We start from the raw sequence: 14,507 nt of genomic DNA on the forward strand, positions 1-14,507 counted from the left end.
CCCAAAGTATGAGGTTGAAAGTGTTTCCATTCATATCATCAATTAAATCTCATAGGCTGAGAGTGGTGGCTCATGCCTGTAATCTTAGCACTTCGGCAGTCCAAGGAGGGTGGATCGGGATTTTAAGAACAGCCTGGCAAACAAGGTGAAATGCTGTCTGCACTAAAAATACATAAAATTAGCCCAGCTGTGCTGCACACATATCTAATGCCACTCAGTCAGGACGCTGAGGCAGGAGAATAGCTTGGACCCAGAAGGCAGAGGTTGCAATAAGCCAAGACAGAGCCACTGCACCCCAGCTTGGGCGACAAAGCTACACTCCATCTCAAAAAAAAAAAAAAAAAAAAAAAAAAAAAAAAAAACTGATAATATCCCAACCATTCTAGATTATTCCTATTTGTAAGGACGTATTGCTAAACCATTACTTACAACATCCATTGTAAAAATGTTCAAGAAAAAATTAATGTGAGTGCCTCTCAAGACAAAACACTTACTTTCCACTATTTAAACTACGAACATTTATCATCCATTGTGCTATGCATCTGAGAAACTTGGCTGGTTCACTTCTGATTTAGGTAAAAAAAAAAAAAAAAGGTTTCATTATCATCATCCTCCTTCAGTCACAGAATGCTTCACGCAGAGTGTTCTGGATGTCTTAAACTTTAGTATCAATGACATCTAATTATTTCCTTTGACCTGTACTATTCCTCTAAAAAATAAACATTTTATGCTGAGGCAGACAGTTTTGTAGTCTTTCTGAAGACTTCTCAAACATTTTAACCTTGTTAGTTTTTAAAGAGAGACAGCCTAATTAGAAAACTGGAGCGGCCTGAAAGGGGGACATAACAGACGCTTAATTTTGTATCTATGTTCAAAGAAACAAAAGGAAAATGTACAACGAACTACACAATTTACTCCCCTATTGAATTTGCTTTAAGCATTTGCGGCTAACCAGTAACACCAGGCACTTCGCATTACATGTAAAATTTTATTGTGAAAATTGTAAGGTAGATATTACATCTAAACACTTTTCAAATAGCATCAACAAGTATGAAATCACTTTGAAAAAAATTCATTTTCCTTTGAATACCTCGAAACATTCATGGAGGAAGTTAGTATCTACCTCTCTCCACAAAACCAATATGTTTCTCTTAGTAATACGCAGGTAACGATGCAGAAATAACATTTCAATTTCTGATTTGCAAACAAGGTTTGGCATGCAGTAACTATTATTTGGAACACGTGCTTTAATATCTACTTAGGTCTCCTTTTGCAGATCCACTTTCCCCACCATCTACTGTACATGCCACATAACTTGAGCTACCATATGCTTCACGAGGAGCAGGAAGGCAGATTCCTTTGGCGTTTTCCGCAAACATGCTCACGATCACCATAATAAAAATCACCACAGCTCCTTGAGTAACTCTCCCGACTTCTGCCACATCTATCTCCTTTATTACCATATGCATGGCAGGTGCTTCCACCATAAGACATCCGAGGCCCTCGTGCAGGTGGTGCACCATGAGAGGCCCCTGCAGGGTTGATAAAATAGTATGTTGGACTACATTTAAACATTTTTACTGCTATCATTAAAGCATGAATTAAAGTACTATTTGGAAATATCTGCTTTCCTCCTCTGCCTTTGTTGACAGGATATTAATCAAGCCTTCAATGGTCAGAACGTTTTATTTAAAAGAAGTGTAAGAGTATTATTTTGAAGCTTAACAACCTTAACTCTAAAGTAAATGTTGAGTCACATTTTCTTAACGTGAACTGAAGTTCTCACCTTCATATCATTCCCTATGCTTTATACTGTTATGAATACTCAATACTTAAACATGTTGCATATGTCCTTTATAATTTTCCTTAGAATTTCATTAAAATAACAATCTGGTCTATTAAATAAAATTCTGTAATTTACGAGTCCATCCTGGACCCTTACCATATCTCTGAAATGCATCTCTATAAGAACTTCCACTTAGATGTTCAGAATGATCTCTACCACGGGCCTCACTGTAGCCACCGCGATTACTAAATTGAAAAAAAAAAAAAAAGTTTTTAATGCCAGAACCAACAATTTAAGAAATCTATTTCATAAATCCAGATAACATTATACTACCTATATCCTCTGGAGGAATATTCATCCCAACTAGCATGACCATAATCACGGTGTGCATAGTCTTTAGGTGGTGGAGCATAATCCGTGGTTTCTCGGCAACTACCATGATTTCTGTGTGCACAAGTTTAAGCAACAAATTTTAAATTTTCAACTTCTAGTGTCCAAAACATAACTAAATTACAACTTAAACACAATTAAATTGCCAAACATCTACATAAATATTGCCCCAAATAAAATGCCCAAAAAGCCCAAATGCCCAAAATGCCCAAATGCCCAAGAGGCACATGAAAAAGATACTCATAATCAGTGGTTCAGAAAATGCATTTCAAATCCAAAAGGAGCTTCCACACTTCACACACACACACACACACACACACACACACACACACACACACACGAAGGGCAATAGATTTTAAAAGCAGGAAACAGCAAGTGTTTGAGAGGATGTAGATCAACTGGAACCCTGATACAATGTTAGCTGGAATGAACAATTTAAGAAATTTATTTGACAAATCCAGAAAAAGTTACAGTACCTATATCCTCTGGAGGCATGCTCATCCCGAGTAGAATGACCATAATCACGGTATGCATCGCCTCTAGATGGTGGAGCATAATCCCTAGTTTCTCGGGAACTTGGATGATTTCTGTGCGCGTAAGTTTAAGCAACAAATTTTAAATTTTCAACTTCTAGTATCCAATATATGACTAACTTACAACTTAAAGAAAATTAAAAGGCCAAACATCTAAACAGATATTTCTCCAAATAAAATAGGCAAATGAATGCTCAAAAAGCACATGGGACGGACATTCATATTCAGTGATTCAGAAAGTGCATTTCTTTTATTTTTGTTATACTTTAAGTTCTAGGGTACATGTGCGTGATGAGTTAATGGGTGCAGAAAATGCATTTCAAATCCAAAATAAGATAACATATTTCACACACAAACTGGAATGGCAATAAATTTTAAAAGGCAGGAAATAACAAGTGATTGAGAGGATGTAGGTAAATTGGAACGCTGATGCAATGCTGGTTGGAATGGAAAATGATGCAGCTACCATGGAGAAATGTGGTGGTTCCTCAAGAAAACAAACATAATTAACACAGGACCAAGCAATTCCACTCATATACACCCAGAATTGAATAAGTGTACTCAAACACATATTGGTGCATAGAAATACTGGGGTGGAAACATCCCAGATAAAATAATGGCTTAACAGCTTGTGGAAGAAGTGAAGTGCTATGACGTAAATGAACCTTCAGAACATCACGCAAAAGGAAAGGAGACAAACACAAAAAGTCATGTCGTGTTTGATCACGTTAACATTAAATACCCACAACAGGTAAGTTCAGAGGCAGAACACAGATTGGTGTTTGCTAGCAGCTGAGGAAAGGGAGAAAACGGAAGGGACTGCCTAACTGGTAGCTGGAGTTTCAATCTGGAGTGATGAAAATGTTTTGGAACTTGATGGAGGTAGTTGTTGCATGACACAGAATGTATTAACCACCACTTAACTGTTTACCTTATAATATTTAATTTTGTTATGTGAATTTCATCACCACAGCAAAAAAAAAAAAAATCAACTGTGTTTTTTAATTTTTCCTTTACCTATCCTTAGTTGCATAACCATCATCTCTCGGTGACATAGGACCATTTCTCCAGGAAGAGATTGTTACTCTGCGTGGAGGAACTCCATAATTCTCTCTTCTTCGTGATATGGGACCTTTAACATTAAAATGATGGAACATTATGTAAAGAACACCCAATCTGAAACACTATTTTCCCTTCTCTCAAATAACTTTTTAAAATTATTTCTTCTGTGACTCCGTTCTTTGTTTCCTAAATTACTAGACAGTCATGATACTGTGAATGTTTCTTATGGCTTTGGATAATCCAAAGGCTCCCACAAGGCCAGTTCTTCCAATGAAGCTGAAGCCAAACATTAATTCTTAGGTAGAAGTTCATTTGTAGTGGTTAATACCTCCCTTCACCGACACTCTACATACGAAATGTAAAATTGAAAACGGCAGTTTTTAATTTCCTCCATATTAGGATGGAGGACTAAGTAAGAACTTTAATTTGTTCTGCTTAAACCTCCTTGCTAAGAACTTGTCTTTATTGTCTTGTTTTCTTCTGCTCAGTCTGCAGTCTTACAATTCTCCTTCTCAAACATATTACTTCTATTCAATGCTACTGCTCACCTCGTGTTGCTTAGTTCTCAATGCTCTCCTCAAATAATTTCAAATCTTACACTAAGGATCTTGCGTTAATGCTTAAACGTCGCGGTACAATCTCAATTATTGACTTCCATACACCTGTATTTCACAACTCTGCATTTCTGTGATATCCACTTAATTTAAGAATTTTGGACTCCTACATGTCTACCTTTCAAACCTTGAAATTTATTTTTAAATAATATTTCAGCCCAATGACTCCTTGTCTACTAAATGCTCTTGTGGTTCTTTTGAATCTTCATATGAGCAGTGAGTATGCCTTGCACATACGCATTACTGAGGTCTCAGAAGCTGCATGGCCAGGCTCAGCGGCTCACACTGTGAGTGAGTGTGGAAGGCTGAGGCAGCTGGACCGCTTGAGCCCCGGGCTTTAACAACAGTTTTGACAACGTAGTCAGATCCTCTCTCTACAAAAACATAGGAAAAAAATGTAGCCAGGTGTGGTGGTGCATGCCTGTAGTTGCAGAAACTCGGGAGGCTGAAACAGGAGAATTTCTTGAGCCCAGGAATTTGAGGCTGTAGTAAGCCATCATCTCATCAGTGCACTCACGCCTGGTAAGAGCAAGACTCCAACCCAACAAAGTAACTGAACAAGCAATTTTTAGAATGGGACACCAAGGGACCACTTCCAGGGGATCTAGGAAATGGAAGAATTAATTACATGAAGAAGTCTACCATCAAAGAATACTGCTAGGAAGTTTTAGAAAAATTAAGGGGAATTTTCTAGCAAACACAGGATTAAAAGGAATGTTGGCCTCACTCTAATCACTTCTTTGATCTGCAATCGGAAGCTCAAGTATTCCTTCAACATAAATCTGAAATGTACCTAGTGAGATAGAAACTATAATAAAAGCTATCAATCAGTAGTTATGCTCATGTATGTGTCACTTCTCTTTTGCTCAATGAACTTAAAGCTAACCATTCAGGTAAAAGAGCTCATTTTTTACTCATACAAAAACTATGGTCTTTCTGTCAGGTAGCATTTACCTTGGTTTCCCATCCAACTATTACTTCTTGCCACAGCACAAGGAGCAGACTTTTTAGGAGGAGGACCTCCACTTCTTGAAGAGGGACCTCTTTTCACTGCAATGAGTCCCCTGGCATAACTCATCTTGAGATCAGGAGTGTATCCACCATCATCTGTATTTCAAACAAAATCTTTTTAGTTAACTAACATCATTGTTTCTTAAATGGCTGAGTTTTAGTCGTTTACAAATATTTTCTACATTTTATAACAAATTCACATTTGTCTAAGCTAATAAAATTAGCATTCCTACATGATATTACTACACTTCAAGCAATAAACGTCCATTTAGAAAATCTAGAAACATACTCAAGTATCATAATATGTTGGTATGAGACAGAGATGTGGGAAAACAGGGGGCAGAAATCTATCCGCAAAATATATAAATATAATATGCATAAAAATATTAAAAGAAAAATGATAAATGACTGTTTATATCATTCTGTAATGAGGAAAAATATTCAAAGCATATCATAAAGATAAACTAAATTCCATCCAAAGAAACTCAAATATTTCCAATACCAAGAAGTGACATATCAGGAAAATACATCGTCTCTAAAATCTGTGAAGACAATATAGAATTCTTAAAATTCCCTTACGAGACACTAATTTTCAGATTAGACTATGCTAAATTTTAATAGTCTTTAACAATTGCATGTTAAATAATATAAAAGTATTTTATATATCTACAAAAATGTAGATATATGCCAATTGCCAGGTGATGTTACAGGTTAGAATATATATACACATTCTCGTACGTGGCAGAGTATAATTGAACCTCACCCTCAAGATCAATGGAGACAAAATAACCATGAAGCTACGCATCTTAAAATGGAGCAAACACTGCAATTTCAACTTGAAAAAACATCTCCACTTAATTACACATCTGGTGATTAAAACTCCCAGTTAATTGTTAGAGTTTTGAAGGTCGGTTAATAGATAATACAAGTTAACCAACAGGTGTATTTATTTATTTATTTAATTTATTTATTTTATCTATCTATCTATCTATCTATCTATCTATCTATCTATCTATCTATCTATTTATTTATTTATTTATTTATTTATTTGGACTGTTGCCCTATCACACAGGCGGGAGTGCAATGGCATAAACTTGGCTCACTGCAGCTTTTGCCTCCCAGGTTCCCGTGATTCTCCTGCCTCAGCCTCCCGAGTAGCTGGGATTACAGGTGCACACCACCAAACCAGGCTAATTTTTCTGTATCGTTAGAAGAGACAGGGTTTCACCGTGTTAGGAGAGCCAGGGTTTCACCATGAAAATAAATATCATTTTCAGTGACTCGTCCTCCAGCAAAGAAAGATACATACGTGTCTGTGAAACAGTCGTTTTTATACCTTTCCAGAGTCACAGACTCTTTTCTGAAATTAAAGTTCTACATTTCTTAAATTGAAAATGCTTTATGGCAGGCCAATGTACAAACTCTCCCTATCAAAATTACAAAGCAATAGATTTGCACAGATGTTGGCACGTGTATACGCAAGAAAACAAATACTACAAAATCAATCTTAAGTACTGAGTTACTTTTTCCTGTTGGAAAGTTTTAAGTCCTTTGATAATACAACCGATATGAAGTTCTGGGCCCCAAAGTAGAAAACTCTAAAATATAATCCACATAAATGAGTTCTGCAGAAAAGCGGTTAAGTACAGGCAATCAGCATTCATAAACACAACTCAGTTTGAATTGTGTGTTACTTCAATGCAAACTTATTACAATTTTAAAACAAATTTTAGATATTACTTCAATCATTCTTATAATACACCTTTAGTACTTACAAATAATTTTGCTTTTTATCAATAAGTTAATTTTCTGTCCATAAAGGAAATAAAAAAATTGAGAAATTTCGATATCTTCAAACTTATTTTCTTTCAGTCCTATGGTTCCATCTTTATATTTTAAAACATTACCTAAGTGTCCTTCATGGGAGGGAAGCCACCCTCTTCTTCCTTCACTACTTCCTCTTGCAGATCTCAGACTTCCATAAGGGCTTCTGTTTCTTGAGGAAGCTGGTGGTCTCCACCTACCACCACTTTGAAAAGATGGTTTCTTGGCTTGTTCTACTTTTATTGCTTTTCCATCCAAACACTACAAGTATTAACGGTACTATCAGTTAACACTGGCACATTTAACGTAAGCACATTTTACAAACATTTTTACATCAACTGTAGTTCAACTTGAGGTATTCTCTCCAAAAGGAAATTATTTTACTCCTAAAATGAACACATCTTTCGCAATGCCAAATTTGAGACATTTACTGAGCACGTGCCTTCCATTAAGGGATCAAACACAAATTCTATTATTCAAATTCCTTGAAAACTCCTCCATTATTAAAAAAAAAAAAACCTCAAACCTAAAAAAAGATTCGCCCATCACACATTCTATGGAAGAATGGGGCACATCTGTTTTTTACAATATATAATCCACTTCATCTTTGTATTCACATCACTCATTTAAAGTTTCACTGTCCCAACGAAACCTGTGTCCTTTTTAAACAATGAGCTTACTTTTTCAGAGTGATTAGTCACATTAGTCATTATAGGTTGTTTCTTGTTGGATTTGCTAACACTTACATAAAATGTCCCCATATGGTTTACAATTCTACATTTACTCTAAAAATGTTTCTGTAAATGTGATCCTTGTTTGATCTCATTAAAGTATTTTGCCTTACTCATTTCTTATATTGCCTTAGATGTGCCCCTAAAAAACAATTCATAATATGGTACTTCATGTAATTTCTCAGAAATGCTTAAATATCCTAATTAATTTCACAATAACATTTTTCACTGTAATCTTTTCTACAGGCCACAGCAATTTTTGAAAGCAGTTCAGCTAATAACGAGATTTAAAAGTTACATGGCTTTTGTTATTTGGAGGAAGGACTTAAATCCCTGACAAGACCTCTTGAAGCCACATCGCCAGTTGTTCCTACCTTGAAACTTCTTTCGTTATTTCTGGGCTCAAAATATTTTCCCCAGATTTGCCCATGGCTGCTTCCTTCCCCGTGTTCTCAAGTCAGCCAAAATTCCTTAACTGTTAATTCCACCTGAAAACTCTAAGAACCTCCTTTACTGGCTATCTTAACATTTATGTGCATACAACATTCATATTTAACACAATAAAATATGTGAGATGAAGTAATTTAGAAATAACATTGGCCGGGCGTGGTTGCTCACACCTGTAATCCCAACACTTTGGGAGGCTGAGGCAGGTGGATTATGAGGTGAAGAGATACAGCCCATCCTGGCCAACAGGGTGAAACCCTATCCCCACTCAAAGTATAAAAATTAGCTGGGCGTGGTGGCGCGCCTTCCTAGCCCCTGGTACTCAAGAGGCAGAGGCAGGAGAATCGCTTGAACCCGGGAGGCGGAGGTTGCAGTAAGCCAAGACGGCCCCACTCCAATCCAGCCTAGGGACACAGCGAGTCTCCATCTTAAAAAACAAACAAACGAACAAAAACTTTTCACAAATTATCTGCTGTTTTGCTTGAAAACTTGAGGGAAAAAATAAATTATCATAGATTTCTATACATAAGTCAAAATTATCTCCATACCTACCACAAAGCCATGAACCAAAAGCAACTTTCAGTTTCTACCACCGCTTAAAATATTAATTTATAAGAGTGAATAAAAATCTACTTTCTGCTATGTGCCAAGAAGTGTGCTAGATGTAACAGAAATAAAAGCAATTAGGAAGACTTAAATATGCAATATATACAATTTCACAGTCAATATACTAATATATAGTACAGTGAGTACAAAATACCTACAATATGCAATGAGGAAGAAAATATGAAATCTATATTGTTTTTGAAGCATCAATTATTATTTCTGAGACACACAAGGGGAAGGACAATTCTCAAGAAGTCCAAAAAACATTTTGGGGACAGCGTAAAGACTAACAGGAGCTAAAAACAGTTTGGGAAAATGTTACTTTTTCATTTTATTTACTTATTTATTTTTGAGACGGATTCTTGCTCTGCGGCCAGCCTGGAGTGCATCGGCGTGATCTCGGCTCACTGCAACCTCTGCCTCCCTGCCTCAGCCTACTGAGTAGCTGGAACTATAGGCACACACAACCAGATGTGGCTAATTTTCCTTTCTTTTGGATTTTAGTAGAGACAGGGTTTCACCACGTTGGCCATTATGGTTTCGTTCTCCTGACCTTGTGACCTGCCCGTCTCGGCCGCCCAATGTGCTGGGATTACATGCAGGAGCCACCATGCCGGGCATGATGGGGATAATGTTATAAAGCAAAAAAGGCACTAAAGGGCACAGAAGGAAATGATCTTGACTACAATGTAAAGGAATTCAATAATTAGTATAGTTACATGAAAGTTTAAAGCTTTACTAAACACACAATCCCTAGATTTAAGACTCAACAGGACAAGAGACCATTGGTTGAATCAACACAAGTCCTCAAACACACTGGAGAAAGGAGTAATTAGGTATTCATGTTACATAGCTCACTCTGGTGACAGGAAAGAAATGTCCTTAGGAGAAAAAGCAAGGATGGGGCAAAAATGTCAGTTACTTCTTCTGTTATCTGACTTCAGTGTTCTCATATTATTTTCTATTTTCAACTACTTAACATTTCCTTAAATGTAAAGGTCTTATTTAAATATACTTTCTCAAGAATATATTTTCAGAAAATATATTCTTCAAGAAAGAAAGAATCTTTCCTTTTTGTGAGTCTGTCTAGATATCAATCTACAGTTTGTCTATGCTCTAAAAGTATTTCCAGGAATTGGAAGTACTTCAATTAACAGCATGTAATAAATATTGACTTATTACTTTCATTTACATGAGGGTTCCTTATAAGTTTTAAAGCTCTTCGAAACCTTTTAAAATCTATTTACACTCATATTGAAATACAAACATAGAAAAAGGTTACCATAAATCAATTTATATAATGTCAATTCCAATAGCCTTCCACCTACACTTGCAGGTATATGGCACAAAGAAGAGGATGGCTTCATATGACATGCTACTATCTTCAAAAGTTTAGTAATATTAAAAAGACCCAGAAATACTGTTAATTGAAGAACAGAGTAAGAATATTATTAATAAGGGACTCTTACCTTTCCATTCATATCTTTGGCAGCATTCTTAGCATCTGCAGGGTTCTCAAAAGTAATAAATGCAAAGCCTCTGCATTTGCTGGTTCGATCCTTTATCAAAAGAACTCAAATACATGAAAACATTTTACATTAATATAACGGACTCATCACGGTGCTAACCATCTGAGAGTTATTACATCAACACTAAAAAATAATTGCATTTCACATCACTATTATTGTTCTTAATACTGAGCCACCCCTATAGTCAGTCTATTTTATTCCAGTTTGCTCCTGAACTCCACAACACATTTACTTTTCCTCATTTTCCTTTGTACATAGTAGGTTATCCTTTCCATAGAACCTTAACCTGGTACTATGAGAATTTTCCAAATATCAAACAGATACTACAAAATAAGAGTTTAAAACAGATAAGGCATTTTAATGTAGGTATACAATGAACTTTGAAAAAAATATATCTTTTCAAAACATATGTGTATATATATATATATATATACACGTAACATACAGATTTTAAACATACATAATGAAATATACATATGAAAATACACACACACACACACACACACACACACACACACACACACACGGTTTTAAGAGTTACCTTCTGATATGGGACCATGTTTCCCGAATACTGCTTTAAGCATTTTCTCATTGGTCTCTCTATTGAGGCCACCAATGAAAAGCTTGCCAGGACGATCTGCTTCTACCATTGTGCTGTAATGGTAAAAAAACTATCTATATTTAGGTAAAAATAAATAAGCGAAAAATATAAAATCTTATTACATACTGTGTTGAAAATCCAAGTAAAATTCCCTTCCCGAGGGTGACATATTTTCAGTATTTCTTACCTCAAATATGTAAAATTCGTAACACTCAGAGCAAAGGGGCACTAACTTCATGGACAACTGCTGCATTTTAGTATGTACCTGACAAAAACCTCATTTCTCAAAATTAGATAAGAAAAGCTATCATAATTTTCCTAAGTTGCAATATGAAGAATACCCCCATTTAAATAATTTTATTTGAAAACTATCTATTTATGAGCTACCGTGTGATGTTTTGCAATATCTTCTTTCTTGAGATGTATATCTCCTGTCGCCAAAGTGCGCTGTTCACCACAGCCTCCTCTACCCAGCCTCAACTGATCTTCCCACATCTCAGCTTCCCAAGTGGCTAGTATTACAGGGGCTTTCTACCACAGCCGTGCAACTTTTTCTCTTTTTAAAAATAAACAAGGGTTTCCCCATATTGCCCAAGCGAGTCTCCAAATCTTGGGCTCAAGTGTTCTACCGGCTTGGGAGTACCAAACTGATGGGATTTCAGGGCTGAATCACCACCCTCAGCATGACATTTGGATAAAAGATTAAATCAAGCTACTTAAAATCTCCTAGGGAGAGAATATTTTAAATATTTTTACAATCTTTTAGTGAGTTGAAATATACAATAGGTCAAAGATCCTCAAACCCTAGTCTTCCACCCGTACCTTTCTGTGGCTTGAATGTGATGCCGGAGGATGACATGTAATACCTGTCTTCTGGAGAATGTAACTTACGCCTGAGGATGACCTGAGGTGGGTACAGTTTTATCCGGAAACCATCCTCCCTACTCCCTCGCTGCCCCTCCCTGTCCCCGTGGCAGCCCCACTGCCCCACCTGTCCTCTGTCACATTGCTCCTACCGGAAGACCCGCCCCACCACGTGCCCCTCGGGGACCTGCCGCCAGCCCCCACTCCCAAACGTGTCCACCTCCCCGCCTCCTTCCCCTGCGCAACCCTTGTCTGAGGAAAAATTGTCTTCCACTAAACCAGTCCCTGATGCGAAAATAGCAATGAAAGAGTCCATTATGTTACCCAGGCTGGTCTCAAACTCCTGACCTCAAGCCATCCTCCGACCTCCACTTCCCAAAATGCTAGGATTACAGGAGTAAGTCAGTGTGCCAGGTTAACAGAATAACTTAAGCGCATCAATTTTGTTCCCGTTTTAGGCTACCTAACTCCATTTATCTCGATTACACCCACTTATTCGGTTTAAATTATTTACGGTGCCAAAGATACATGAAACATGTTTCAAATACTGCCATACAACGAAGGAGACAATTAAAGGCTAAACTGAGATTATTTATGGCCCCATAGTTCTACATACACTAAAGTTACACAATTTATGTCAAAATTTGATAATTTCTCCCAAGCACATCAGACACGTGACATGTGCTAACTAAAAGTGTAACTTTTTAATCGCAGTGGTTAAGTCTATTGCCTGTATTTTGAATTATGACCACATTCACAGAGAAAACCCGCTTTAACAAAAAGTGCACGTGAAAACAATGGCGCCTTAGCACCATCTCCCACAACTAGTCGGACATATTAGGTAGTTAAAGGTAGAATCCTCAAGAAAAATCAATGAGTGGAACGAAAATGAGTTTCTTAATAGCGCTAAGGAGTTCTCCCCCCACTGTCTCCTCCCGTATTTCAACACCCACACATAGCAAACCCCTCCGCTTGTATAGGCAAAATCCCAAACCTTCGCTTTCTATTCTTGCCGAGAGACCGAGCTGTCCAGAGCAACAGCAAATACGGCGCTTTTCAGTAGGACAAAGAGCCTGAGGTTCGCCTGGCCCTCAGGTCGTACGGATCCGGCATCGGAGCACCACAGGGCCAACTGCACGAAGGACGCCAGGAGCTAACCTGCGAGGGAAGGACGCCAGAAGACGTGCCCGGAAATCCCGCCTACCTCCAGCGGCCAATCATTGCGAAGGCGGTGGGCGTCGGCCAATTGTTGCGAAGGCTGCCTGCGTGTCCTGAAGCGCCCCGCCCCTGGCTGGCCTGCGGCTCCATCCTCTCGCGGTAGCTCTTCTGAGATGCCGCTTGTGCCTCGTGCCAGGTGGCGGTGGATTAAGGCACGCAGGAGACGGGAGCCCTTTGGAATTGTGGTCCTCCTGAGTGTGGCGAGACATTAAACCACAGGGAACACATGAAACATCTCACTTCATTAGGCAGGATAGGCTGATGGTACTGAATATTGCCGAAACAGAGGGGAGAGAGAGGGACCAGCGCTGCCCGCTGGGGCGAGGGCAGCGGCGGTGGCTTTGGGGGATTGGGGCAGGGCGGGTGCGTGGGACTAAAGTCGACTGGTACACTGCTGGGGTGGAATTCGTCTGCACCAGAAGCTGAAACCCTGCAAGAATTCTCTCTCTCAGGTCTAGGCAAATACAGACTGAGTTTCATGGTTCCTCCCTGAGGATGCTGTACTCACAGGGGCATTCCAAAGGACTTCTCATCCTGTGCCCTGGGAACACGGGAGGCCAACTGCCGTAGTCGCCAATCCAGTGACGCGTGTGCACTGCCTTGCTGGCGCAGAGGCTCTCGCAAGTACAGCGGTGGCCGTGGTGCCTGCTAGCGGGGCTCTGGAAGCCGGGGCCTTGGCCTCCGACTCCAGGGCTACTGTGCGCAGCTAACCCTGCTGGGTATCTGAGCCCCATTCTGAGTGTGGCGGGCTAAGGGCCCTGTGGGGCTCCCCCGGAACCCTGTTCCACATAGGCGTGGGGCGTGCTTCTCAGCACGGCAAGGCCCGCAGGCCTCTCCGGGAGTCGTCTCCAGAGTCGAGGGGCCCCGGGGGGCGTGGGGTGGGTGGCACAGGCTTTGCTCTGTGGGAGCCTCAAGGAGGGCACCATGTTAAGGCTGGAGGCTGTGCAGGAGAGGTCGGCCTGTGCCCAGAGCAGGGAGGCAACCCCTGGGGGAAGAGGCATGCTAGTGGGGGATGACATCACTGCAGAGGTGGAGGTGGTGGCCAAGGAGGAGGCCAATGTGGAGCCGCAGCAGGAGGACCCGCAGGCACAGCCTGGCCCTGGCCCCAGTACGCCCCGGCCAGCGACAGACTCGCTGGACGTCCTTCACTTGGAGCTGGGCTACGTGAATGTCCCAGGCCGCAGGGCATCCCCGGCTTCCGGGCCAGAGCCATATCCTTGCAGCTGCCAATTCGGGATGGCTGGCAGCAGGGGATGGGCGCCGAGCTCCCGGGAGCGGGGTTGGGGGAAAC

The 14,507-nt window shown here is 39.6% G+C and overlaps 1 protein-coding gene across 1 annotated transcript; it reads right to left on the reverse strand.

Annotated features, from left to right (window-relative positions):
- Window positions 1–1,249: 1,249 nt before the first annotated feature.
- On the reverse strand, window positions 1,250–13,336 carry LOC116464188 (RNA-binding motif protein, Y chromosome, family 1 member A1-like). The gene is made up of 10 exons (XM_058435009.1): window positions 13,203–13,336; window positions 11,075–11,187; window positions 10,474–10,577; window positions 7,304–7,481; window positions 5,340–5,492; window positions 3,727–3,841; window positions 2,653–2,763; window positions 2,120–2,230; window positions 1,943–2,031; window positions 1,250–1,532 (listed from the first exon to the last, which is right to left on the reverse strand). Exons 1-10 carry the CDS (start codon window positions 13,304–13,306, stop codon window positions 1,333–1,335), a joined length of 1,278 nt encoding a protein of 425 aa, XP_058290992.1. The 5' UTR covers window positions 13,307–13,336; the 3' UTR covers window positions 1,250–1,332.
- Window positions 13,337–14,507: the final 1,171 nt, after the last annotated feature.

The sequence above is a fragment of the Hylobates moloch genome, unplaced genomic scaffold (genome assembly GCF_009828535.3).
Source record: "Hylobates moloch isolate HMO894 unplaced genomic scaffold, HMol_V3 SCAFFOLD_255, whole genome shotgun sequence".
Taxonomy (NCBI): Eukaryota; Metazoa; Chordata; class Mammalia; order Primates; family Hylobatidae; genus Hylobates; species Hylobates moloch.

Excerpts from the sequence above, each read along its gene's own strand:
- LOC116464188 (XM_058435009.1), bottom strand. The coding sequence starts at position 13,306 with ATGGAGCCGCAGGCCAGCCAGGGGCGGGGCGCTTCAGGACACGCAGGC. Across the intron at positions 10,578-11,074 it reads ACATGGTCCCATATCAGAAG|TTCTTTTGATAAAGGATCGA; the intron begins GTAACTCTTAAA and ends CATGTATTTGAG. Across the intron at positions 5,493-7,303 it reads CTCCCATGAAGGACACTTAG|ATGATGGTGGATACACTCCT; the intron begins GTAATGTTTTAA and ends TTTGAAATACAG.